General features: G+C 36.1%; 1 protein-coding gene across 2 annotated transcripts; it reads left to right on the top strand.

Annotated features, from left to right (window-relative positions):
- The first annotated feature begins 239 nt into the window (after positions 1-239).
- Positions 240-27,432, top strand: ZC3H15 (zinc finger CCCH-type containing 15). 2 transcript variants are annotated; one of them, XR_007454335.1, is made up of 11 exons: positions 240-507; positions 8,466-8,567; positions 12,926-13,037; positions 14,086-14,238; positions 14,670-14,761; positions 15,908-16,090; positions 17,687-17,833; positions 17,999-18,100; positions 18,789-18,912; positions 20,359-20,735; positions 24,757-27,432. XR_007454335.1 is itself a non-coding variant. In XM_049615377.1 (10 exons), the coding sequence occupies exons 1-10, from the start codon at positions 433-435 to the stop codon at positions 20,547-20,549; spliced, it is 1,281 nt and encodes a 426-aa protein (XP_049471334.1). In that variant the 5' UTR covers positions 240-432; the 3' UTR covers positions 20,550-21,136. The 2 variants fall into 2 exon arrangements, 1 of the variants encoding a protein (XP_049471334.1); XM_049615377.1 differs by lacking the exon at positions 24,757-27,432 and having other exon boundaries at positions 20,359-21,136.
- The last annotated feature ends 522 nt before the right edge of the window (positions 27,433-27,954 follow it).

Genomic DNA, 27,954 nt, shown 5'->3' with positions numbered 1-27,954 from the left:
AACAAGCAAGCAGGATAAAAGAATCTCCCATCTTCAGCGAAAAAGAACGCGAAGGAAGGACCCAAGCGCAGCCGGCACCAACCAGCTCGCCTCACTGATCCTGAGGCCTGCCACAACCTAGAGAGCCAGGTGGAGGAGCGACATCACAAGTGACGCCAAGTCATTTTCCCACGTCCCTTCCCTGCCCCCTCCAGGCCTGCCGCGGCACAAGCGCACGCGCAGCTCCACTTCCGGGCTCCGCTCTTCGCTACCCACCATGCTCTGCGGCACCGACCTGTCGCAAAGGCCGCATTTCTGTGGTGAGTGAGTGCCTCGCTTTCCGTGCGGTGCGGCGGCGACGGAGGCCCGTGTCCTCTTCCTCCTGCCGCGGGGCCAGATCCCCTGACGGTGTCCAGCTGCGCTTAAGTCTGGCCGGTGCCACCTCTCTCCGCAATGCCCCCCAAGAAACAGGCTCAGGCCGGGGGCAGCAAAAAGGCGGAGCAGAAAAAGAAGGAGAAGATTATTGAAGTGAGTACCCACCCCCCCTCCCCCACTCATGCTGCGAGCCCTCAGGGAAGCAGCCTCCTGGTCCCCCGCTCCATGGCTCCTGCTCGCGTCCTCCGGGGCGACGTGTCCCTCTGTTTGGCTCTGTGTAGCCCACTGCCCCTTCTCCAGCCCCGTGATGAAGCTCGCTACCTCTCATCGCTATAGTGACGCTGGCTGGCGCCCCCGCACCCAGCCTTTGCTTTGCTTCTCCGCCCACACGCCCGCCTTCGCCGACCCCGGTTCAAGAGGGCACCCCCACTCCAGTGCCCGCTCCAGGGATTTTGTCCTTCTCCAGTCCTTAAAATTGAAGACGTTTCTAGGCTTGTGTTTTTAAAAAGTACGCTGAATGGGGTCGGGCTAGACTCCTTCTAGCAGGCCGGCTCAGGACGAGCTTTGTGTTTTTTTACCTAACACTTAGGAGTACTAGTTACTTCTTTCGAGCCAACAAATTACCATTTCGTGGTTTTCCGATCCATTTCTAAACTGGTACAAGTTGCATAGAGAGTGTAGGTTTCTTTAAGGTCGCAGCCCACCGATTTGTACGTAGCTCTTGATATATACGTTGTAAATTACATCGACAGTGCTTGAAGAGATTACGTTTCAATGTCACTAGCTGTGTTGTGTCGTATCTGAATTTATTACATATATTCATTTAGCGCACTGAACCTATATAGCTCTTTAATGGCAGAGAATACTGTTGACGTTCTTGAATGTGTTGTATTTGCCTTCCAACGACTGCTAGTGAGTTTCTGAAGAGAGTGAACCATCAGTGAGTTTTAAGTAGTTCTTCCTGAGCTTTGGATGTAATTGGAAAAAAACATGACCATTTTTCTGCGTGTGGTGTACCGGAATAATGGACAGTCTTTGTGGAATCGTTACTTTTTACTACAGCCCGACCAAAATGCCTGTTGGGTGTTTTGAAATGATAAGTTTATTTATAAATGTTTACTATTTTTAATATTTGGTATTTACAGCCGTGAAAAATAGCAATGAAAGCGCTCAGGGCTGCATAGTATAAACTTAATCAGTACTTGTGTTTGTTTCTTTTCACATAATTTTTAAGGTTGCTGGTTTAACCTGCCTATAAAGAATTCTAGTAATCTTGGCCAAGTTCCAATTCTGAAGCAGAACCTGTATTCTAATTGCCAATTTGTACTATTTAGAACTGTGAGGAAGCAACATAGCCAGAACTTTAATTTTTTTAATTTAAAAAAATTTTTTTAACGTTTATTTATTTTTGAGACCGAGAGAGACAGAGCATGAATGGGGGAGGGTCAGAGAGAGAGGGAGACACAGAATCGGAAGCAGGCTCCAGGCTCTGAGCTGTCAGCACAGAGCCCGACGCGGGGCTCGAACTCACGGACCGTGAGATCATGACCTGAGCCGAAGTCGAACGCTTAACCGACCAAGCCACCCAGGCGCCCCAACATAGCCAGAACTTTAAAGGCAGACTGTCATCTTCACATCTGTGTCTAGTATTATCGTTTTGAACAATCTGGACTACTGGCACTTAAGTGGATCCCTGGGAATGGTGATCTGCTAGCATTCAGTGCTGTGTAAACCAAGGATATTTTAGGGATGACATTTTACTTGTCAGTTTTCTTTACTGAAAATGAATTAACATGATACAAAGTGAAATTTCCTTGTAGATAAGAAATTAAATGTTACCTGACAAAGTACCTCATGCATTATTGAGCTTTAACTCTATGAAGTTACTTGTTTCATTTGTAATTGGTAGGCGTATTTTTGTTTTAAGTAATTGTGAATGAAAGTCATTGATAGTATTTATCGACTAAGAATGTCGATAATGGCTTTGTTCATCTTGTACAAGGTTATTCTTAAGGTAAAGAGGAAGCAGCCTTAGTTTCATTAATGAAGACTTAGCCAAAGAAAAAAACAAAATTAAGACAGTTGCATTCTTTCATTCTTTAACTGACAAAAAAATACCCTAACAGAGTGGTGAACTTAGCCTGTCCCCCCCACTCCCATTTATCATAAATGATGAGCACCTTTTTAAAAATTTTTTTTATTTTAATGGATGTAAGGTTTTGCAGATGGAAGTGTGTTGCATGGATATTTACTACCACTCGAGAGGTACAACAATACTGTGAATTAGTGTTAAGTTTTATCATTTGTTGTAAACTAGATTTATAGAGAAAATTCTGTTACCCAGCCTAGTTAGGAAATAATATATTCCTTCTTGTTAAATACTATAATAGGTGCCTTTTTTTTTTTTTTAACTTTGCTAAAGCCCTAGCATGTCTTGATGGTTAGTGCATGGGGTTAAGGATAAAAATTGATTATCCAGAGCTAAAACTGATGTACCTCTCATCAGCAAAATGGAGTGAATTTCTGTATTACAGAGTTATATGATTCATGGGTTAAATGAGATGACATGTAAAATACCTGACATATGATACATACCCAATAAATGGCAGCTACTATTATTTATTAGTATTATAAATAAGAACTAGTTAGGAGAAATAATCAGACTGACCTATACAGTCTGTACAGGGCTTACTTTCTGTCACTTGAAATAATTTCTTTCTGTTGCCTACATTTTTTCTTTCCTTCTTTAAACCTCCCAAAATTTATGAATTCATTTGGATTAATAGGTATTTTTTTTCTGAAATGAGTATATTGAAAAGGTTATAGTTCTGTTAGACGTTCATGCAGTTGTCCCAAATGGCATATAGCATTTGCTTTCTTATAGCTAACATTTAATAAACTGAAGTCAGCTTTGAGAAATAAAGGGTTTGATTATGGAAAGAGAGAAATAATCTTTGTGTTTGGGACAAGTAAATAAAGGACATCCAGCCAAGGACTTGTAGCAGCAAGGAAGTAGTAATAAGACACGTATAGAGATGGGATCTAGATGTGTGAAGGATAGAGGAAGAGAAATGATTGGTTGCCAATGAAAAACTTAAGTCCAAGTCAACTGTTGATTACTTGAAGCTAGATTAACCAGCTGCAGAATATCTCTTGTATGAATGGACAACAAAAATACATTAGACAGTAAGTACGTGGGGGGGGGGGGCGGTGGGTGAACGTGACCAATTAATGAAATAAAACAGTGCTAGCCTCTACTTACTCTAGTGACCCAAAAGGTAGACCGCAGTTATCTTGGAGCACTAGTCAGTATCTGCTTTCCCAACCCCTTCCTTTTTTCAGATATCTTGTTTAAGGAGTGGAGGCTGGCTGTAAAAGAAGCATGAATATATAATAAGGTGGGAAAGGGAAGAACGCTCAGTTTTTTTTAATGTTTATTTATTTTTGAGAGAGAGACACACAGAGTGTGAGCAGGGGAGGAGCAGAGAGAGGGAGACACAGAATCTGAAGCAGGCTCCAGGCTCTGAGCTGTTAGCACAAAGCCCGATGCAGGACTCTAAGCCATGAACCTTGAAGTCATGACCTGAGCCAAAGTCAGATGCTTAACCAACTGAGCCACCCAGGTGCCCCAGAAAGGGTTAGTTTTAAATGAAGTCTGGAGTTCACTGAATGTTAAGGCTGTGGATCCTCAGGGAGCCATCCTTTTTTAAGAAATACTACCTGTTTTCTAAACTCCTTTGTATTCAGTTTCCCAAATCTGAAACACGCACACAGACATCTACACACACTGTTCCTTCCTTATAACCTAACTTTTGGGGCCTTATTGATCCAGTAAGGACTATTTGTTTTATTTTAACCATGATTTGGATTTGATTGTAACCTCCAGTCTTCCTGTCTCATATCCCCCAGACCCCCAAATCCAGGATAATCTTCAGGTAAGTGTTTGTCCTAAATTCAAGAAAAAGGGAGAAAGTCCTTTTAAAGTATTCCAGATTATAAACCATTCTATTTTCACTAGGTGTTGTTGATTTCCCAGATCAACAATGTGGTATTCAGAAAGCTTTTTTTGTACCAACCTGCACAATAACCTAATTAGGTTTCTCTGGGAAATAGTTTTTCACAGTGGGAAGAACAAAGACTTTGCTTGGAGTCAAATATACCTTGGTTCACATTTCATCTGTGTCACTTAATAGTTAACTCTTACTGAGCCAGACATAGTTATCGATGTGTTGGAGAAAGGAGAGAAGACAGCCATCTACAAGTGATAAACTTATGCAGCTTCTTTAATTCTCTCAGTAAGATAAGTATTATTACCCTTTTTATAATTGAGGAAACAGGAACAGAGATTAAGCAATTTGCCCAAGGTTACTAAACTGGCCATTGGCAGAGCCAGGATTTCAACCCTGTAGGTCTGGCTGCAGAGTCCTGTTAACCAGTGTGCTATACGACTTCTTTATAGTGAATCTTTTAACTTTCATAACAATCCTAAGAGGTTAGAGTGAGACCCACTTTATAAATAAGAAAACTGTGGCAAAGAAGGTAATTTGCCCAGTTTTGTTTGAGATTAGAACTTTGGCAGTCTGACTCCAGAGCTCATAAATCGTCACACTATACAGTCTGACTTAAGAAGAATTATTGAAGATTTCTGAGCTTCAGTATCCACATTTACAGAGTGAGATAATAGTACATCATAGAATCGTTAAGAGGATTCAGTAAAATATTATTGAGGTGTTTAGGTTTCGTGAATGCTAAATGGATGTGTCCCCTGTCTCCGTAGAAAAAATAATTTCTGAGCTCCAACCTAATTAGAGACTTTAAAAACACAACTCATTCATTATCTCTTTTAGGCTGGTTAATTATGTGCTAAAGCAGTGTAATTAAACCTGAAAAACTGTTTTTCTTCAGGGATCTGGAGCTTATATACCTCCACCAGAATCTGTTGTCATGAGTACTTCTTTCTAGCTGGTCAAGTCCCCTTAGAGGACTTTTGTCTTTCCTAAATCTTTATATGTCAGTATCTGCCTTGATATTTGGCCTTGTTTATTCATAGTTTGTTCATTTTCTGTCGTTAACGTTTGGGGCATGGTTTGAACTCCAGTTATGCTTTTCTCTGGCAAGGCATATGTAGATGCTGTTGCACTTTTGATACTGATTTCTTTTTATCTAGGGTTTTCCATCTTCCCTGCCCCCCATGAGAGCTCACTTTTTGTGAAAGGAAAGTATGGCATTTCACACTAGTTGATGTATGTCCTCACCTCTCTTCATATGTCACGTTATACTTGACCATCTTTTCTTCTTACTGAATTGAATGTTAAATTTTCTTACCTAAAAACAAGGAAAACCAGCCATAAAAAAACTCAATTTCAGCTTGTATGTACCTTCTTTTTAAAAAAAAATTTTTTTTAATGTTTTTTATTTTTGCGACAATGCAAGAGACAGAGTGCAAGCTGCAGAGAGCAGGTAGAGGGAGACACAGAATCTGAAGCGGGCTCCAGGCTCCGAGCTGTCAGCACAGAGCCCAATGCGAGGCTTGAACTCAAGAACCATGAGATCATGACCTGAGCCGAAGTCGGACACTTAACCAATTGAGCCACTCAGGCTCCCCACCTTCTATCTTTTTTTTATATATACATAGGTTATAGAAAATTCATGTAGAATTTTGTAATATGGGATATTAAAACACGAGAATAGAAATTTAAGTAGGGGAAAGTGAAATTTTGATATATGGATGGATATAGATGTGATGAATGAATAAAAAGAGAACTTTGTAGAACTAAACCCCTCTTCAACTTGTAGTCTTAAGAACATTGATCTATTTTATTGATTCTAAGATTCTGCAAAGTTATGTTGTGTTGGAATGTCTTCACATACTAATCCTATCAATACTGTTGTTGTTTTCCAACTTGTCCACATAGGTATTCTTTACCTATAATACTTTCTTCCTATTATCTTGTCCCTTTCCTCAGAAATAATACCAAAGTAAAGGCTTCAAAATAGTCCCATTTATTTCAGACTAAATTCCTCTCAGAGGGTCTCAGGTCCCTTTCAAAAGTAAAGACCTTTTTGCCTCTTCTTCCTTTTTCAAACCCACCCATAACCGAGAATGAGAAAGAATGCAAACTCCATTTTAAAATTAAACATCTAGGGGTACCTGGGTGGCTCAATTGTTTAAGTGTTCAACTTTGGCTCAGGTCACGATCCTCATGGCTTGTGAGTTCAGGTCTGCTTCGGGCTCTCTGCCCTGAGTGTAGAACCTGCTTGAGATCCTGTGTCTCCCTCTCTCTCTCTGCCCCTTCCCCACTTGCATGCGCTTTCTCACTCTTTCTCTCTCTCTAAAAAATAAACACTAAAACAAATTAAACTTCTATTTCAACCTCAACCTACAAAGTTTGGTAGTGTATGGATAAGTGGGTAACTGGCTCAGTAGAACAGAGCATTCAGGCCTGACTGCCACCTAGGATTGTGTCATTAAGAACCAAGTGGATTTGCTCTGCAGAATTCTGGAAAAACTCAATAATGGGAGGCACTGGTTAATGCAGAAGATGAGAGGCTGGAAACTGAGGGTTACAAGTCTTAGAAGTAGCTGATGGTTCTTATCTACGAAGACTAAGCCAGATAATTTTCCCAGTGAGAAATCGGGTGGAATAAATCAAGAAGCCTCTGTTTCTGGAACTCTAGGCACAAAGGAGGTGGAGGGGAGAGTAGGAGTGGGGGTGGTTAAAATATGAGACTGAAAGGAGTCTGTGCAGTGAAATGAGCTAAGAGACACTCTCTCTCACCTGCTCTCTTCTCAAGATCTTTAGTCAGGCTTAATGCACTCCTAGGCAGAGGATCCTTCTGAGAAACAGAAAAGCCATTTAAAAAAAACAGACTTCAGATACCAGTATTTGGTGATTTCCTGATAGCCTTGCCACCCATTCATCTAAGGATGGAACCCACACAGCAAGCCTCCTGTATTAGTTTCCTAGGGCTGCTGTGACAAATTGCCACAAACTGGGTGACTTAAAACAACAGAAACTTATTTTCTCACAGATGTGGAAGCTAGAAGTCTAAAATCAAGGTGTAAACAGGGTCATACTCCCTCTCAAAGCTCTAGGAAAACATCTTTTCTTGGGTCTTCCAAGATTCTGGTGGTTTCTGGCACTCCATGGCATTCCTTAGCTTATACCTACTCAAATACACACTCAAACTTGTAGAGTGGCTTCTGAATGTTTTTGTACTAGATGCTTATGAATAGATAGCCAAAGATCATTAGTGCCTTGCACATAATAAGCATTCCATATGTGATAGCTGCTATCATATTAATAGCTTTCACAAATTACTATATTAATATTCCAAATTTAAATAAGGTATCGCTTTTAGTTAGGTATACCTCAATTTTAGTATTTCCATATTAACAACAGCTAGGAATGTGTACGTTTCAGTAATTTGAGTTCTATAGATTTAACTGTTTTGAAGGTCTCCTGGCTGGCTCAGCATGCAGCTCTTGATTGTGGGGTTGTTAGTTTGAGCCCCACATTGGGTGTAGAGATTACTAAAAATAAACTTAAAAAAAGTTGTTTCGAAAAGATAACTTACCAAAACAGAACAAAACAGTGCAGAACTTAATGTATCTTATGCAGTATTTCCCAAAATGTGTTCAGTACTACACAATCCTGTAGGATACTCTGAGAAGAATGCATTCTGAGGTAAAATAAGATGTGGAATTGCTCCTAACTATATCCCTTCTGGTAAAGGCTCTAAGATATTGTACGCTTAAGAATTAAAAATACTGTTAACCAAACATTTTCCTAAACTTACTTGACTGTAGGTCATCTTGTCATGTATCACAATTCTGCACATCCAGAATTTATATTCAGAAACAGACTTTGGAAAAAGCATCATAGAGTAACAGGTTTTAGTAATGATAAGTATGTATTGAATTGTAAAGAATCCTGGGTCATATGTTGCCTTGACTTGATGTTTTAGCGTTTTGCATGTCTATATAGCATAAGAAGGAATAGTTTTCTTACCAATAATTAAATGAAAGAATGACTTTTAGATATGACTGAAAAAAACAGATAAAAAATAATATAAATTGCTAAGTTATTTCTGTACTCTTTTTCATTCAGGATAAAACTTTTGGTCTAAAGAATAAGAAAGGAGCAAAGCAACAGAAATTTATCAAGGCTGTCACTCACCAAGTTAAGTTTGGTCAACAAAATCCACGTCAGGTAAATAACTTAAATTTCTGCATTTTCTTCATATGAATGTAATAAGGTGTCTGTTACAGATAAAAGTATTTGGCATGGTAATTGTATTTCAAAATGTAATCCTCCTCTAAAACTTTTCTGCATCTTCCCTTTGTTACTCAGCAATACTTCTTAGATATTCCTCCAAGCCATTTTGATATAGCTCTAATTTATTCTAATGGCTGCGTACTGTTCTAGGATGTGGATGTACTATATCCATCTGTTTCAGCTATTTATAAATGATCTCTTTGTTTCCAGCGTTTTGACACTAAGAACAATTCTGCGAGAAGTATCCTTGTACATGTGTTCTTATAGGCATTTGTGCTTTTTTTTTCCTGTGGCGTAAATTATCTATGACACATTTCTAGATCAAGGGAAATGGATTTCATTTTTTTTTCCAAAGGAAATGGATTTCTAATTTAATAAATTATGTCCCTTTCTGTAGAGATTGTAATACTTCACATTTTCATTTTCAGTACATGAGTTATAGATACTAAAGTTCTTTTTAAGGTTTTCCAATCTGGTAAGTATAAAATGAGATCTCATTTTTATTTTGTTTCCCTCACTACTGGGAGTTTGAGTATCTTTTGTTTTGGTTTGGTATGTTTTTGTTTTGTTTGAGTATCTTTTCATATGGTTGTTGACTGTCTGGGTTTGTACTTTTCTGACTTGTCTATTCATATCCTTTACTTTTCTGGATGTCTTTTTCTTGTCAGTTATGAGAGACACTTTATGTCTGCATTACAGATAATTTGTGATGTTTCTGTTATATTTGCTATACAACAATTTTCACTTTTTGTATTGTTAGATACGTCTGGATTTTTTAAATAATCTGCACTACTAGATCATGTATGTTTTCTTACAGTCTATAATTTGTCATAAATTTTTATGTCACAAAGTTAATTTTCTTTCAAATGAATAGCCACTCATACCAGCATCATTTACCACTGAATTGAGATACTACTATTGACATATAGTAAAGTCTCAAATATGTTAGGATCCATTTCTGGATTCTCTTTTATGTTCTATTTATTATATGTCCATAAACTAGTGTCACATTGATTTTGATTCTTGTGGCCTACTAACATATTCTATTAGATATTAAAGGGAGTCCTTTCCCCCAGATGTTACTCCTTTTATATTTTTCTTGGCTACCTTAGGCATTTATTCTTCCATATGATTTTGAAATAATTTTATCTATTGGCAGTGCATTCAAAAAAAGTTAGTCCCTTTTCTTCAAGTTATTTAAATCTTTCACTTTCTTGAATTTAAGATTTTACAGACCTGCATCTATACTTTTAAAATGTACTTTTTTCACCACTCTGTCCTTTTTCTTAACTTTTGGAAATACTTTTCTTTTCATCTGTGATATCAGAATATATATTTGTGATCCCAATCTGAAACAAATTTCTGTCACTCAGATTATCTCTTTAAATTAGTGCCTCCAACATAGAGGCACAGCCAAAAACTATTAATCTTCCATGGTGCTAATTTAGTAGCCTGGTTTAATAAAAATTCATGCTGAGATCTTGGAGTCAGATCAATTTGGGTATGAATTCCCCTATCTTCTTTGTTATATGATCTCAAGTTATTTAGCAACACTGGTCTTAATGTGTACAGTGGAAGGGCACTTACCCTTGTAAGGTTCCTATGGTGGTTAAATGAGAACATAACATAAATCTTCTGGTGTAATACAGGTGTGTGGAAATAATTCACTTTTCTTCCCTTATCCCTTTTTTCAATCCTATTCTGCTCTCCATATTTTCACTTGTGGGAAGTATATTGACTGGTAATTTTATATTTCATAGACCTGAGAAAGTCATAGCATTCGTGGTGGTGGTAATTAGGATTCGTAGTACATTCAGGATTATATTTTTTGATAATTTCTTGGGTACCTGGGCTTTTATCTGTGAAATGAGCAGCAGTCCTGCTGTTAGAGCCAGGCAATAGGCACCCTACTGTAGGCCTTGTGTTGCAGAGGATGACCCTACTCTTTTGCCTCCAGACATAGCTCTCCCACAAGCAAGGAGTCAGTGAGGTCAAGGGAATTTGCACCATCTCTCTCCACAATAGTTCAGGACCTACAGAGGTCATGTTACCCATGTTTATCTTAGAGTATCCTGTGCTGCCAATATGCCTGAAGTAGTCAAAGGTAGGGTGTGTGTTCACTTCAGTGACACATGTATGACAAAAGAAGGGTGTGTGCTAGGAGTGTGGGCAGAGCCTGAATCCACACCATATCCTACCCCATACCTTCCACCTTCATGCACTCACATGATGGGATGAAATTCAGGGTGGGAAGAGGAGGACGAGGAAGGCGTTGACTGTTGCTTTACTGCCATGCTCCAGTGTAGAACTCCATGGAACCTGAGCATTTTAAATTTGAACCTGTCCTTCCAGGTCACAAGGTATATTTCTTAAACATAGGTATAAACCATACTTTGTTTCGCATTAGCTTGATTTCTAACTTACAAATATTCTAACTTATAAAAATGGTTTATGAAGCCTCCGTTGTAGTCTTGCTCTAGGCCCCATAAATGTTAGACATGTGCCTAGTGAGCAAAAGATATTTTCATTAAGATAAAATGACTTAAATTTTTTCTTTTTAAAAAATGGTTTACAATTTTTCTGTTTAAACACATCCCATCACATCATCAAAGTCAGGATTTGGGATGTCTTTAACCTAGCATTTAGTTATTCCCTTCCTAAAATTTATTCTTCCATGAATACTTCTTTGCGCTGGATTTCTATCTATTTCTTTGATGTTTCTTGGACCCTTTTGTAGGCTTTTTAAGGTTCTTTTGCCTCATTTAATATTGGTATTCTTCAGGGAACTGTGCTCTTGTCACTTTTTTTTCCTTGTCACTTCTTTATGCTGTCCTATCTCATACACCCTAAAGTTTTAATTATCTATAAGCTGTTTCTAAAATTTTTATTTTAAAGCAGACCCTCTCTCCAGATACCAAGATCCATGTCCACTTGCCTTCTGAGTATTAGCTCTATCCAGATGCTCTGTAAGCATCTCGTACTCAGTATGTCTAAAACTGAGCTCATCTCTAATTTCTACCCTGAAACCTGTTCCTCTTGTATTCCCTGTCTCGTTTAACAGCACTAACCATAAATGTGATAATTCTAGACTCCGCCCTCTCGCTTACATTTTATATCTAGTCAGTCACTTAGTAGTGTCAGTTCTGCCTCTTTAAGAGCTCTCTCTCTCACTTCTCTCATCTTTTCTGCATCCTTGCTACTAATGTCTATGTTAAGCTCTTGTGTTTTCTTGCCTACAGCAGTTGCATTAGCCTCCTAATTTTCCTTGCCATTCTTTGGCTCCTTCTAGTCCACTTTTCACACAGTTGCCATTGTGATCTTTATAAAACACTGTCTGATTATGTCATTGACTTACTTTAAGCCTTTGAATTTTCCCTGTCACCTACTGATACAGTCCAAACTTTTCATTGATGTTTCTCATACCCTGTTCCTTCTGGTGCCTGTATCTTTGCATTGGCTGGCTCTCTCTGCATTCCTTTCCTTGCTCATCAGAAGAATTCATCCATAAAGTATTAGTTCAGTCTGATTTTTATAGGCATGTAGGTAGGCATTCCTTGTTCCCAGAGAACCACATATTATATTATAGTTGTTGACATGTCTGTCTTCCCACTAAATTCTGAGCTTCTTTAAATAAGCATCTTTATCTTTTCATCTTTGTATTCCCTGTCATCTAACATAGGACCTGACATATAAATATTTGGATGAATCCTCTAATCATATTAGGTATGTAAATCGTGTGCCTGGGACTGTGTCATATGTCATATTTGTTTTGTTTAATCTCCCACATTGACCTAGCTCAGTGTTTTCCCACAAGGGTACTGTAGGTATTTTGGGTGGTACAGTTCTTTATTGTGTGGGACTGCGCATTTCCTAATGTTGGCATTTCTGATCTTCAAAACGCACCCACATGTTTCTGGGGAGTGGGTGGTTGTCATAAGAAGAAAATCCCAGGTGAGAACCATTTACTAAAAAAGCTGGGCATGTAGCAAATGCTTAATAAATGCTTATTGCTGTAAGCTTTTGAATATGCTTTTTACTTGGCATGGTACCATTTATAAATTTTTTTAAAAGTCAACTGATATAAAATCTCGCAGTTTCGTTTAAAAGTTTAACCACACTATTTAATATATACCGAAAAGCCATTGTAACACTGATACTAAGAGGTAAGGACTATGTACGTGTACATGTGTGAATGTTTTGTTATGTTAGTGATGCTATAATGTACTATTGTATAGTGAAAACAATTTTATTATATGAAATCAAATTACATATTATACCTGGGAATATTATAGGTAGCACAAAGTGAAGCTGAAAAGAAGTTGAAGAAAGATGACAAGAAGAAAGAATTGCAAGAACTAAATGAGCTGTTCAAACCTGTAGTTGCTGCTCAAAAAATAAGTAAAGGTAAACTTTAAATGTGAGGGTATTATTTTTATCAAATAATATCAAATATCAATATCAATAATATCAAATCAAATATTCATGGTTAAAAACTCATAATTTATTTTATGAATACACAGACAAAAAAAAAATAGCAGAAACAGACCCATAAATTACAGAGAACAAACTGATGGTTGCTAGAGGGAAAGGGACTGGGGGGCGATGGGCAAAAGGGTGAAGGGGAGTGGGAGGTACAGGCTTCCACTTATGGAATGAATAAGTCATGGAGATAACAGGTACAACATAGGGAGTGTAGTCAGTGGTATTGTAATAGTGTTGCATGGTGACAGATGGCAGCTATACTTGTGGTGAGCATAGCATACAGACTTGTCAAATCGCTGGGTTGTACTCCTGAAACTAATGTAACATTGTGTTATCAACTATACTTCAATTAAAAAAAAAAGTCAATTTGTTTTAATGTCTATTTTCTTCAGATTATAAGCCAATGTGTCTGCTATGGAAGTGATCCTTCCTTTGTCAAAATCTGTATCAGTGACTTTTTTATGAGCCCTTTGTTTATCTGCTCAGCTATGTGATTGTACAACTATAACTCCAGCTACTAGCCCCCCACTTAAGGCAAAATTAAGGATTAGACCGTCCACTAATTGATTTATAATATCCATTCTTTGGTGGTGGCCAAGGCAAACCTATGGTTCTATAAATTGTAAGTTCTGAACTCTTGGCAGTATACCTCTGTGTATATTTCTCTTTTGCCTCTGCTTCATTGACTCCAACTAGACAATGACTATGGAATGTGTAGGAGTTTGTTTGGTTTCTCACCCCTGGAAATGAGAGTAAGAACGGTAAGAATAAAAGAAACAAATGCAGATATGAAATGCTGTAGAAGGGACTTTAAAGAAATGTCTTAACAGTCACTTGTAAGTGGTATTTTCCTCTCACATCAGTGAATAGAAAAATAACCAGTTCACCAACAGTAATTATATCTCAGATAGAAGCTATACTTTGTGATCTGGCAGATTGTAATACAAATATCGTGTGCCATTTGACATAGGTGCAGATCCCAAGTCTGTGGTGTGTGCATTTTTTAAGCAAGGACAGTGTACTAAAGGAGATAAATGTAAGTTCTCTCATGACTTGACTCTGGAGAGAAAGTGTGAGAAGCGAAGTGTTTACATTGATGCAAGAGATGAAGAACTTGAAAAAGGTATTTTTTTAAGACCTTTTCTTAAAACTATCTTTTGGTTGTTACCAAGATATTTAGTACTTGAAGAATATTTTGGTCTTTATGAGGGCTGTGTTTGGATGGATGGATGGATGGATAGATAGATAGATAGATAGATAGATAAAATTATTTTCCATAAAGTCTGAATTTATAGCATTATGTCCTTGATTAAATGAATTTTGAATTTTTCTCACCCTCTCTTCCAGTACCACCTTCTTACTTGTCTAAACTACGTAGGATTTTGGTGAATAATTTCATAACACTGTTTATTCCTACCTATGGCATAATTTAAAGAAAATGTGTTAGGTCATAAGTCTTATGATACAGTTTTCCTGTTTAAGGAGATATGCAATATGTTTTGGAAACAGTAGATAAAATTATAGTATTTAGTTTTCATATCTCTTTTTATTTAGATACTATGGATAATTGGGATGAGAAAAAACTGGAAGAAGTAGTGAACAAGAAGCACGGTGAGGCGGAAAAGAAAAAACCAAAAACTCAAATAGTATGTCCTTTTCTTGAATTGAGTTGCTGTGATATTTATCATTAGGGAGAATTATGTGGCAAGGTATTTGCTGCCATTTTCTACTGGATTATTTTTTAAATTATTGGATCTTTTGATAAAGATAAAGTGCATCAAGCTTTGTTTTTGGAATTTACAAGTGTAAGTTCTATAAAATTAGATTCTTAATTCAAAAGTAACCTTTGAAAACCATGTGACTAAAGTCTTCAAATACCATTTTTTGAGGTGATTTTACTTTCTATCAAATATGGATGAATACAATTACATATTCAGATAAGAATTCTTTCCTTATTTTTTGTGCAAAATGAATGGAAGGAGAATTAATAAACACTCTGTTTTAGTGGTAGGTAGACTTTAAATCAAGAAGGTTGAAAATGTTGTGACATGAATTGCAAAATGAGCTTTGGGTAGGTAATGGCTCTAGTATTCCAGGAAATGTACTTTTAAAAATCGGTGCCTGTTTCTCAGACCTTCCATTCATGTCCACATATTTATCTGTAGGGAGGTTATGGTGAAAAACTGTGGTGTGCTAGAAAATTTCTGAATACTAGTTTAACTTATATCTGTTGTATTTTTTCGGGAAAAGAGTATTGTTTGTTAGTCAGTTTTTCTTATTTCTGAAGTTTATTACATGAGGCTTCAATGCAGTTGTATCCTTTGTTGTTCCTTTTGTACTTTGCTTCCTTTCTCTCTTCATAGATGTGAGAAATTGCCTATAATTTCAGATAATTCAAATAATGTATCATTATTGCACGTAATTAGTTTTTAAGAAGGATCAAGCCAAAACAAAATCATTGGTTTTAGTTTTTTATAACCATTTATATTTTTTCACTTCTTTAAAAATCAGACTGGGTGTATATTTACAAAGGCTAAACTGAGACATGTCCTTTTGTATAATTCAGAATTTGGAACAGTGTTGAAAATTTTATGTAGATCCTCTCTAAAGGGAGTTTGCCATTGTATTAAAAATTTTAAGATTATATGTACATTTCTGCACAAAGTGTGCTCTGTACATAAGTGAGTAGCATAAGGATGTGAATAAGAATGTACTTGTTCCATAAACTTCAGCATTTACCTTGGAAATGGACTACACTGAGCCACTACTTGTGAATATTATTGTCTCTATAGGTGTGCAAGCATTTCCTTGAAGCTATTGAAAACAACAAATACGGCTGGTTTTGGGTATGCCCTGGAGGTGGTGATATTTGCATGTATCGTCATGCACTTCCTCCTGGATTTGTATTGAAAAAAGATAAAAAAAAAGAAGAGAAAGAAGATGAAATTTCATTAGAAGATCTAATTGAAAGAGAGGTAACTAGAATTTTCTCATGCTATGAAACTAAAGCAGTATTTATTGGGAAATTATAATATTTACCACTTGGGGGCATTAGCATGTTATGAAAGGGAAAGAGACCTTTTCCCAAAGTTGCCTTACTTTTTATTTAGTTTTTTTTGTATGTCTAAAATGTAAACCTAGCCATAATCGTTAGCCCATCATGACATTAATTTTGGGATTATAAAATAACTTCTAATGCTGTTGGCTTATCAAATAAATTCTTTCTATAAGATTGATATACTAGTATATTCATTAAAATAATATTCAGATTGAACTTGAAGTTTTAGATGTTTTTCCTGATGTCTTATTCTTTAGCTATTTTACTAATCAAATGTGTTAAAGGAGACAACTTCTACAGTTTTTCAGTTCATGTTTTTTCATCATTCCTGGACTCAAAGCACTCACTCTGTTGATAGAGGGGAATATGTCTCATTGAAGAGAATCTTCCGCTATTCATTTCTGGCTCAGCACAAAAGAGGTTTACTCCATGAAATAGTAGACACGGCTACTGAGTTAGATATGGCTTTTGGGAGTGACAGGAAAATGTTGAGATTATTGGAAATTCTAGATTTAGGGTTGGATATTTCAAATTATATCCAGTTTTCCCTTCTTTTGGATAACCTAAATAAGTTGTATAAATGTCTAAGGTTGGGATTATATATATTTGTTCTTAAATGGTCATATTGTTTAGTGTCTCACAGGAGGCAATATGCTATAATAGAAAATACAGACTTCAGAGTCAGGTATATTTGAGAATGTTTGTATCCTAGTTCTACAACATATTAGCTGTTAACCTTTGGTAAATTTCCAGTCTCTTTCTGTTCGCTTATTTGTGGGGATCAATGTGGTAGCATATGTGTATAAAGCATTCAGTACCAAATACCTGGCAGATGGTCAGCAAGTATTATTTTTCCATACATTTATTACTTGATTATTGGCTCTGAGGAGATGATGTTTTTGCTTAGTTTTTTTCCTCATCTCCTGAGGAACACAAATGAAACCTGGGTATTGTCATAGTGTTTTTCATATTTTTTTGTTTTCATCAGTTAATTTATGTTAAAACAATTTCTCCTGACAAGTTTTCCTCACTTTCAATTTTGAAAAGAAATCCAGCTCAGGATAATATATTTTACTGCATATAGAAGTGTTTGTTTTTCTGGGGCACCTGGGTGGCTCAGTCGGCTGAGCATCCAGCTCTTGATTTCAGCTTAGGTCGTGATCTTAGAGTTTGTGAGATCGAGCCCTGCATCAGACTCTGCGTTTACAGCATGGAGCCTTCTTGAGATTCTGTCTTCCTCTCTTTGTTCCTCCCTCGCCCGCACGCATGCTTGTGCTTTCTCAAAATAAACGTTAAAAAAAATAAACATTAATGTTTCTCAAAATAAACATTAAAAAAATGTCTCTCTGGACACTCGTTTTGCTCATTGCTACATAAAATGAAAATGAATCAATTTATTCTAAATTTGATGTCTTAGTCACAGGTAAAGACTTACTTGCATTAAGAGAAAACTCTTAAATACTATTAAAGGTGATTTGGTGGGAAATAAAAAACAACTCTTTTCTCTTTGCAGCGTTCTGCCCTAGGTCCAAATGTTACCAAAATCACTCTAGAATCTTTTCTTGCATGGAAGAAAAGAAAAAGACAAGAAAAGATTGATAAACTTGAGCAAGATATGGAAAGAAGAAAAGCAGACTTCAAAGCAGGGAAAGCATTAGTGGTATGTCCCAAACTCACCCGAATAGATTCTTTATTCTTTCTTTCATTTTATAATTTCTGTGCCATGCAAGAATTTATTGTAACTTAATCATGTGTATGTCTGAAATCAGTAACCAAGAAATGTTTGAAATTTGCCCTGAGTCGATATGTTTGTGTACCTGAATAGATTAGTGGTCGTGAAGTGTTTGAATTTCGTCCTGAACTGGTTGATGATGATGATGAGGAAGCAGATGATACCCGTTACACCCAGGGAACAGGTGGTGATGAGGTAAGAGGAAGCTTTGGCACTTCTGCTCATGTTGATGGAGAGAGCCAATAGAAAGTAACAGAGTAACATGGTTAAGAGTAGCAACGCTGGGACATTGGTTCAGATCCTGACTCTAACCTGAGAAATCACCTATACTATTGGTCTCCACACTCTTCTATAATAGAGACATGCAAGGTACTTGTGAGAATTAAATGGATTAATAAAATTATAATTCTTAATAAATTAGAACAGTGACTGGTATAGTTAAGTACCTGTATGTATTAGCTGTAAAAAGTATGTGTTTTATTTTCCCTCTAAAAGAAAAAAAAGATTTGTTTGTTTTCTAATATTTTATACTGAAAAAGAAAGTACAGAGTAGGAAGCAGGAGACAACTGCAGAATCATTTAGTTATAGGCAAACGTAGCTGACTATTCATTCTTGGTATGGTATAAAATTCTGACTTCTGTCTTTGAGTTGAAAATAAAAACATCATATTCTATATGTCAGAGGAAGAAGCTTGAAATATGGCATTGTTTTTCTTTTTCTCAAGTTTAGAAAAAGGAATGAATTTTGACAGTTGTCAATCATTTGTTTTCACTTGGCATTAGTGAAAATTTTGTTTCACTAAGATAAATGTCAGAGGTAAAAGGCAAGTAATTTATGAAAACTGTCCTCCTAAGTAACAACTTTCTTTTCTGTGTTTTTAAGGTTGATGATTCAGTGAGTGTAAATGACATAGATTTAAGCCTGTATATCCCAAGAGATGTAGATGAGACAGGTATTACTGTAGCCAGTCTTGAAAGATTCAGCACGTATACTTCAGAAAAGGATGGTAAGTAAGTTAACTTGTGTGTAATTTGAAGAACTAGGATTCTGTCTAAAGAGGGAAGGGGGTAGTTTAGACCACACTGGCAAACTTGGATGCCTGCAGGGACCAGACTGGCAACATAAATGTGTGGTTTGACTGTATATAGAAATAGTGAATAGTGGAAGCTGTAGAAATGGGTGACTGGGTGGATATTGAAGCCATTAACTGAAACTAGAAGGGGACAGAAATGAGTTTGGAGATGTAGGTAATCAGTTTGGGATTTCATGATATGAAAACATTCTAGAACACACTGCAAATCTCAGTGTTCTGGAGTAGTCAAAAGAGGGAAAGCTTAGGAAAGACACTGAGAAGGACAGAGGAAAATTAAGAAAGAAGTTTCAGAAAAATCAAGTAGGATGAGAACTGGAAATAATTCTTCAGTTGCTGTTAGGGAAGAAGTTGTAGGAACAGGGTGCCAGTTTTCATCAGGACTGCGATGATAAGAGGAATGAGGAGAAAAATAAGCACATATGTAATAGTGCCATGACTGAAGAGTTTGAAGAGAAGTGAAAGTTCAGCATGGTTAGTATGAGAGAAAAAGGTAGGAAGAATACTAATCAAGGCAAAGGTTGAGAGAGCAAAACTAAAACTTATTTTTACAATAAAGGAATACAAGTTATAACTTGAAAAACTGGCTTGCCTTCCTGAGATCCAAGTGCTGTAAGACAATATTATCTTAATGCCAGTATGGAGACCGATTTGCTCCTTTTACAAGTAGGACTTTGGTGACAGTAGGTATGATTGTAAGAACTTCCGAGGCTATAATCCCTAAGATTTTTGTGATCAGAGATGTTTGAAATAGCTAAAATCTACATTAGGCTATTAAAAATTATCTTTGTGTAAATATTGGTGTCACGAACACAAAAAGACTGCATTTTTGTTTTCTCAGTCTTTTCGAGCTTGTAAGGAAAAGTAGCTGCATAGCCCTAGTCTAGGTTCTTTTTTCACAGCTTGATGACAGGATGAAATGTTTTTGGATTCACATGTATTTGCACCATTACAACTGGTGTGATTTAACTACTGTTATCCCAACCAAAAGCTAAGTAGCTGCTTAAAACATTTTTTGATTCCATAATTATTTATTCAAATAAAATATGTGGAAGTTGACCATTTAAAACCTAATTGCTAGGTCAGGTAGGAAACAAAATTGTATAAGGTAAATCTTGTTCTCAAATGTATAGACTGTTAAGCAGTTAAATGTCTATAGTACAAGACATACCTTACACTAGGTCTAGGTAATTGTCACAAATAAGCTTAGAAAAAGAAAGATCAGGTCTTGGTGGAGTAATCTTAGGGAAGGCTTTCATGAAAAAAGGAAAAGAAATGTAGTATCAAGTCTGTGACTATCAATTGCTAATGGAATAGTGTTTTTTGTTTCTGGGCCTTACTGATTTCAATATTTATTTTTAGAAAACAAATTAAGTGAAGCTTCCGGAGGTAGGGCTGAAAATGGTGAAAGAAGTGATTTGGAAGAGGACAACGAAGGGGAGGGACAGGAAAATGGAGCCATTGATGCTGTTCCTGTTGATGAAAATCTTTTTACTGGGGAAGATTTGGATGAACTAGAAGAAGAATTAAACACACTTGATTTAGAAGAATGACACCAAACAAGTCTGAAAAAATTAAGCCAGCTCGGCATGAGTTGAAATTGACTACAGTAATTTTTTTCCACCTAGAATTCTTCAACAGGATGTTTATTTCCCATGCTGATTCTGGAGGGCTTACTCTCCTCCCAAAAAGGAATATTCTCCCTACGTCTTGTCTTCTGACTTTGGCTACATCTCATAGTAAGTTCAGAGTAGTTCATGATAAATTGAAAATATAATGGTCATTGCAGAAAATGATTGTTGTAACTGTCCATTCAAGTAGGAAGTGTAACTGCTTTTCCAGCTTTTGATTTTCATTGGGCATGTATTATAAGAACAACATAAATTTAAATTTAAAATACCTTTCATTTAATGCAGTTTTTAATGAGTGATTTCGTTTTCTTTGTATTTATATGTTTTGAAGACTGCCTTTAAAATATGAGCACTGTATTTCATAAAGGAAACTGCATATGCAGATTCAGTATTGTATATCTTGGGACAATTAGATGGACATATAAAAGGAAACTTCTTTAACCTGACAGAATCAGCTGCAATGCCCTGTGTTAAACTGTTTTAAATGTTTCCCTCTTCTTTTTTGCCAATAAAGTTGTAAATAAAGTCCATCATACATTAAAATCCAAATATGGTCCTTTTTTTTTTTAAGTTTTTATATGAATATTTTCTTAAAACCTCTAGCTTAAGGATTTTAATTAAATATTATCTCGTATAGTTACTACAGAAGGAACAGACATTTAAGGATTCTCTAAACTGGATATGGACTTGTGTAGAATACTGACAGTACTACTATGAGTTTAGTAAACTGTTATGAATTTGGCCTTAAGAAGAGACTGTAGGTAATGCTACAGGAAAGTCTAATTTCCTGAATTGATAGATACCAGCCTAATTAAATATCACCCTACAGTTGAACTAAAAACTGCTTAGCATCATTGTGGAGATGGCTGATATTACAGTAGTATATACTGAAGTTTGATTACTATGAAAGCATGTAAACAAATCCACCAAAAAACTGAGCTGAGGGTCTTTGTCATTGAGTTCCCATGAAAAATTAGGGTGATACTTTAAAATAATTTTTTTTGATGTTTATTTTTGAGAGACAGAGTGTGAGTGGGGGGAGGAGCAGAGAGACAGGGAGACACAGAATCTGAAGCAGGTTCCAGGCTCTGAGCTGTCCAGGCTCTGAGTTGTCCCTATGCAGGGCTCAAACCCACAAACCATGAGATCATGACCTGAGCCGAAGTTGAACCACCCAGGCGCCCCAAGGGTGATACATTTTAAATGGACATAATTTGCAAATGACAGATTTGTACTAGTTAACACCTTTCTGTCACTTTATTTTCAAATATTAATACAGTGCTGCTTTTGTTATCTGCAAGTATAAATGGATTTTAAAGTTATCAAGATAACATAGTATTAACATGTCGGGTGACCTGAGCCCTAATCTCATATTTGCCTCAGATAAATTGTATGATTTTTAAATCGGAATCTTAGTTTCTTCATCTGCCTATAGCAGTTAAAGTGCTTCTTAATTGTAAAACCTAAGAAAAGATTATTATAAATCTTGTCAAATGATATCAAAGTTGATAATGAAATAGACTTTCTATCAATTCAGTACTAGTACTGACACTTTTCAGATGTAGAACATGAGCCAAGTTTATTTTCCATATGCAATGAAAGTATACTGAAATACTCTGCATATAAAAAGACTGCTTGAGTTTTAAAGTTTTTATCTATGAAAGATTTGTTTCATTCTTTATACAAAAGTTTTAAATGTTAGTAATTACTATTTTAATAATGAAACATTTTCAAAATAATCCAAAGAGCTTAAATCTTTCTAAAGCTATAACCCAAGCAATCTTTTTGTTTTTTGAACCCATCTAACACTTTTCTGAATAATTATATTTACCTTAGACCCTACCTTTGGTCCATTTACTTTAGACTGTAAGGCGTTTGTGTGTATGTTTAATGTATATGGTATAAAGTATTACTAGCTTGGGGCACCTGGGTGGCTCAGTCTAAGTGTACGGACTCTTGGTTTTGGCTCAGGTCATGATCTCATGATCTCACAGTTCAGCAAGATCAAGCGCTGCATCAGGCTTTGCTCTGACAGCTCAGAGCCTGCTTAGGATTCCCTCTCTCGCTCTCTGCCCCACCCCCGATCGTGCATGCACACACACACTTTCTCTCAAAATAAATAAATAAACATTAAATAAATAAATACTGTTTTACAGCAAACATGATTTTGAAAACCCACATTTTCTTTAATAAGTGAGTCAAAGAGATGATGCTACAGTGGAGGCAATTTTTGATATCTACAGTTCCTTACATCTAAGGTGGTCTTCATCTATCTTGCCCTTAGGTTTCTTCCATTATAAATACAATAAAAACTGTTCAGAGAACGCAAAAGTATTTTAATATGAGAAAAAGTACAAAATTAAATCCGCTTCTAAAATACCATATTTCAGAGGCCAGTAGGTAGAGTTTTGTATTGTTCACAGTACAGTTACCTTATATTGGTACAGTAAATGTGAAAATGGCTCCTCTTTTCAAACCCATTTGCACTAAGTAGTTTTTTCTTACAAATCGTTATGTATATCCCATGATTAACAGTACATCTCTGTAATCTAATTTCAGTTATATGACGAAGCTTCATTTTAAAAGTTTGTGGTTTATGGGACTCCTGGGTGGCTCAGTCAGCTGAGCTTCTGACTTTGGCTCAGGTCATGATCTCACGGTTCACGAGTTCAGGCTCACTTTGGGTTCTCTGCTGTCAGCGTGGAGCCCACTTTGGATCCTCTGTCTACCTCCCCTCCCCAACTCGTGCTCTCTGTCTCTCTCTCAAAAAAAAAATAAATAAATAAAAGATTTGTGGTTTAAACATTCAGAACTTAACAATGTTAAGCCTTCCTCAGAAGGGGAACTATGGCTTTGCACTTATTTCCTTATAGTCTATAAAATGAGATTCTTTTCCCAAATGTAACAACTTCTCATTTTCTCCTTAACCTAGGAGATTTCATCAGCCCTCACTCTTTTTATCCTATTTACCATTTCTTTGGTAGTTAATCTCTAGGGAATACTAATGTTTTCAAAGGAACATACATCAGTTTCATTCTACATGTGCAGATTTCTACCTGTGAATCCTTGAAATTATCTCTTTTTTTATCTTAGTCTTAAGGATCTGCATTTCAGTGACAAAGGTCATCTTACCACCTTTACTACTCTACATATTTTAAGAATTTTATGGTGTTTCCATATTTAATAATTATTCATTTTGAGTAAATTTGTCTGTAGCATGTATAGAAATGTAGTATCAAAGAATGCATCATTGAAAGTACTTGAGTAATGGAGACCCCTCAATTTAAAAGTACAGTGTATAAGGGCACCTGGGTGGCTCAGTCGGTTAAGTGTCCAACTTCAACTCAGGTCGTGATCTCATGGTTTATGAGTTCGAGCCCTGCGTCAGGCTCTGTGCTGACAGCTCAGAGTCTGGAGCCTGCTTCAGATTCTGTGTCTCCCTTTCTGCCCCCCCCACCCTCCCGTCTCTCAAAAATGAAAAAAAAGTTTAAAAATTTTAAAAAGTGTAGCGTATAATACACTAATTGTGTAGATCACTTCATGTTTGTGCATTATTGTATATATTGTGTGTATTTCACTTAGAAAAGTTCTGTGTAGAAGAAGTAGAATCCATTGCATTAGTAGGAATGTTCATCCTTGAAATTTTACTCAGTATTGAATAGATAATGAAAATAAAGACTTAAAAAGAAAGAAAGTAAAGACCGTAGTAACTATATCCATTTCATAATTTTGTGAATTAACATGAGTGAGAAGCCAGTTAATTTGTGGAGACAATGTATAACTATACCAGCTGTCACCCATTCAGTTGTATTCAAGCTAGATTAGCCAACTACATTGGTGGCTCACTCCATGGATCATTTTCTTCTAATATGCTAAGAATTATTAGCTATTTCTATATCTCTTGCACTGATTACCCATCATGGGAGGAAAAGTAAATATTTAATTAACCTCTTTTATACTCCAGATCTATCTTCCACCCCTGGAGGGTGGAAATTAATTGCTAATAGCTGCAGCCTATTTATCTTCAATAAAAAAAGTAGGACCAAAAAGAATTAGGATATAATCTAGTTTGCGCTAATCATTGCCATTTGTTAATTACTTGCTTGGTCTTCTACATTTTTTTGCCCAGCTCAGTCTTTTAATGGGAAGGGTAAAGCCTCAACTATTTAATATGCAGCCTTCAAGAACCCTTAGATGTGTGAAATGGCTTATATACAGGAGACCCCATTCATCCCTGACACCCATCTTACCCCTCTCCTCTCCCAAGAAGATTTTTGGCAGCAAAGAATTCTTTTTAATTATTGATCATTCAACATTAGAGGTAACTAAAAAATTATTTAATTTGTAGGTTTATTACCCATGTGGTTTCAGATTGATGATATGTATAAAAGTCAACACCATATGAAGGATAAAAGTAGATACACTTTATTTAAAAAGCCAGTAGAATCACTATTAAAATTGATAAGGAACTATCAACACAGGTGACTTATTTATAAGAAAATAGTATTTAGAAGACTGGGAAGACATTCACTGGAACAAGTAGTTTTATAACTTGCTAGTCATAGAATTCTATGGGGGTGCCTGGGTGGCTCAGTCGGTTGGTTAAGTGCCTGACTTTGGCTCAAGTCATGATCTTGTAGTTGGGTGGGTTCGAGCTTAGAGCCTGGAGCCTCCTTCAGATTCTATGTCTCTCCCTCTCTCTGCTGCTCCCCAACTTGCACTCCATCTCTCTCTCAAAAATAAACACTTAAAAAAAAGAACCGTATATCCATATATAGCATGTTACTGTACAAACAATATTCTTTAAAAACAAGGGAAATGGTTTAGGATCAATTTTCTTAATTCATTTGCATGAAGTCAAAAGGTTTCATCTGGGCAAGAGCATAAATACACTTGATCTTTTACATGTGTCATGTGCATGTAAAAGGAAGAAAGAAATCGTTTAAGGTTTCTAAAACTGGGTATGAGAACGTCGTACTTGATTATTACAAATAAGCATGATGAATTCCACCTGATAAATTCACTTTAAATGAAATACATTAATGCTAACTATAACATTTGAAAAAGCACAGTTCCATGCCCCCATATTTCAAATTTGAAGAATATCACCAGACACTTAGCAATTAATTTCAATCAGCTATTTCTATTAAGGAGTAAACTATGATAAAATTCCCAAAATTAGAAGAACCAAACTTACCCTGTTCACATGTCTTTGTCCCCTCACACCCCACCCCACAGTTTATGTAAACACAATTATTCAAAGAAATACAAGATGAAATAAGGTAAACATTTGTTGAAGAGAAGAATATCAGATAGTATTCTGTTGTTTGCAAATAATTGAGTTTGAATTTTCAAAGGCTTGAATATCAATATAATAATAATAATAATATAATAATAATAAATAAGCCATACCAAAATGCTGTGTGGTTTTAGCAAGCACTCTGAAATTTTTCATGGAAAATTGGAAGTGCTACAGAAATGCACTCTAGAATTTTTTTTATTATGTTTGAAAAAACATTTCTTCAAATCATTTTTTTGATAGTATTCAAATCTTCAAAAGACAGTTTTCAGGTCATTTCTAAAGATTAATGTTTATTTTTGAGAGAGAGAGAAAAATATGAGCGGGGGAGGGGCAGAGAGAGAGGGAGACAGAATCTGAAGCAGGCTCCAGGCTCTGAGCTGTCAGGACAGAGCCTGATGTGGCGTTTGAACTCACAAACTGTGAGATCATGACCTGAGCCAAAGTTAGATGCTTAACTGACTGAGCCACCCAGGTGCTCCCATATCTGGAAATTTTAATTAGAAGAAACCTAGTATGTGGAGGAGATAGTGACAATGGTAAATATTTATCACTACCCCTTCCCCCCCACCCAGAAACATGCCATTCAAAGAGTAGAAACAGCAAAATTGTAATTTAAGTTTTCCTGAATGAATTTAGCCAATTAACATTTTAAAGTTAAGAGATATGATTGACAACAATAAAGCCTGTTACTTAAGCATCATTAGTCTTTATTTTGTCTACCTTTACTTAGCTGTATGTAATTGGAAATTGAACCTATTCAAATTTTTTTAGGTTTATTTTTTTTTAATTCTTGTTTAATTTACATTCAAGTTAGTTAGCATATGTCACCCTATTGAAATTTAATAGGAGCTTTCTATGCTGTCTAGAACTCTGCCAGTTTATTTGAATTCAAATGAAAATAACAGATTTTTTTTTAAGTTTCAGATTCTTAAATGCATAATGTGAGATGTCACTTACTGCTCATACTTCCTGAACAGAGTTGAGTAGTGCTAACAGTTTTCAAAAGCCTGTCCATCTTTTCATCTTCTCTTCCCTTTGATAGTTGAAGATCAGAAGAGTGAATGCAAAATTGACTCTCAGAACTTATCCAGAGGCAAAAATAAAAGCATAGGAAAACATTAAAGTGAGCCAATAGTATTTCAATAATATTTCAGAGGCTTTGACAAGAAACTTAGGCTGCCAACAGGTTTATTCTTGTACTTCTATTTTTGTATCTGATTCAATTGCATACGTAAGTAAGAGTCATCATACTTGTGTGTAGAACTGAAACTGAGCTTTTCTATGAGAAATAGAATAATATGTTGGAATTTGCTGCGCAGTAGCTGTGACATGGAGGTTTTTGCCCCAGGGTTTATATTCTTTTTAAACTTTTATTTAAATTCTGGTTATTTAACATATAGTGCAATATTGGTTTCAGGAGTAGAAGTCAGTGATTTATCACTTACAACACCCAGTGCTTGTCATAACAAGTGCCCTCTTTTTTTTTTTTTTTTTTCTTTTGTTAATGCAGAAAAGTAATTTTATTAAAGCACAGAGACTGGAACCATGGGCAAGAAGACATTCCTTTTTTTTGGACAAGTGCCCTCCTTAATATGTATCACCTATCTAGCCCATGCCCCACCCACCTCCCTCCATCAACCCTCAGTTCTCTCGTGGTTCATTTCTTTTTTTCCCCATCCCGTATGTTCATTTGTCCTGTTTCTTAAATTCCACATGATGAGTGAAATCATATGGTGTTTGTCTTTCTCTGACTTATTTCGTTTAGCATAATACACTCTAGCTCCATCCACGTAGTAGCAAATTTGCCAGTTTTATAGGAGACTGATTCTTTGAAATGTGAGCTTATAGAGTTATTAACATTTAAAGGTGTAAAATAAGCCAAATTTCAGAGGTAAATTGATAGAAATGTCTGAATTAATTTCTTTGATAAAACTAAATGGCTTTCTTTTCATAAGTCTTCAAAACAGATTTATTGAAGTATAATTGACATAATAAGCTATACATATTTAAACTATACAATTCGGG

The sequence above is a fragment of the Panthera uncia genome, assembly GCF_023721935.1.
Source record: "Panthera uncia isolate 11264 chromosome C1 unlocalized genomic scaffold, Puncia_PCG_1.0 HiC_scaffold_3, whole genome shotgun sequence".
Lineage (NCBI taxonomy): Eukaryota > Metazoa > Chordata > Mammalia > Carnivora > Felidae > Panthera > Panthera uncia.
This window is presented reverse-complemented; position numbering and strand designations above follow the sequence as displayed.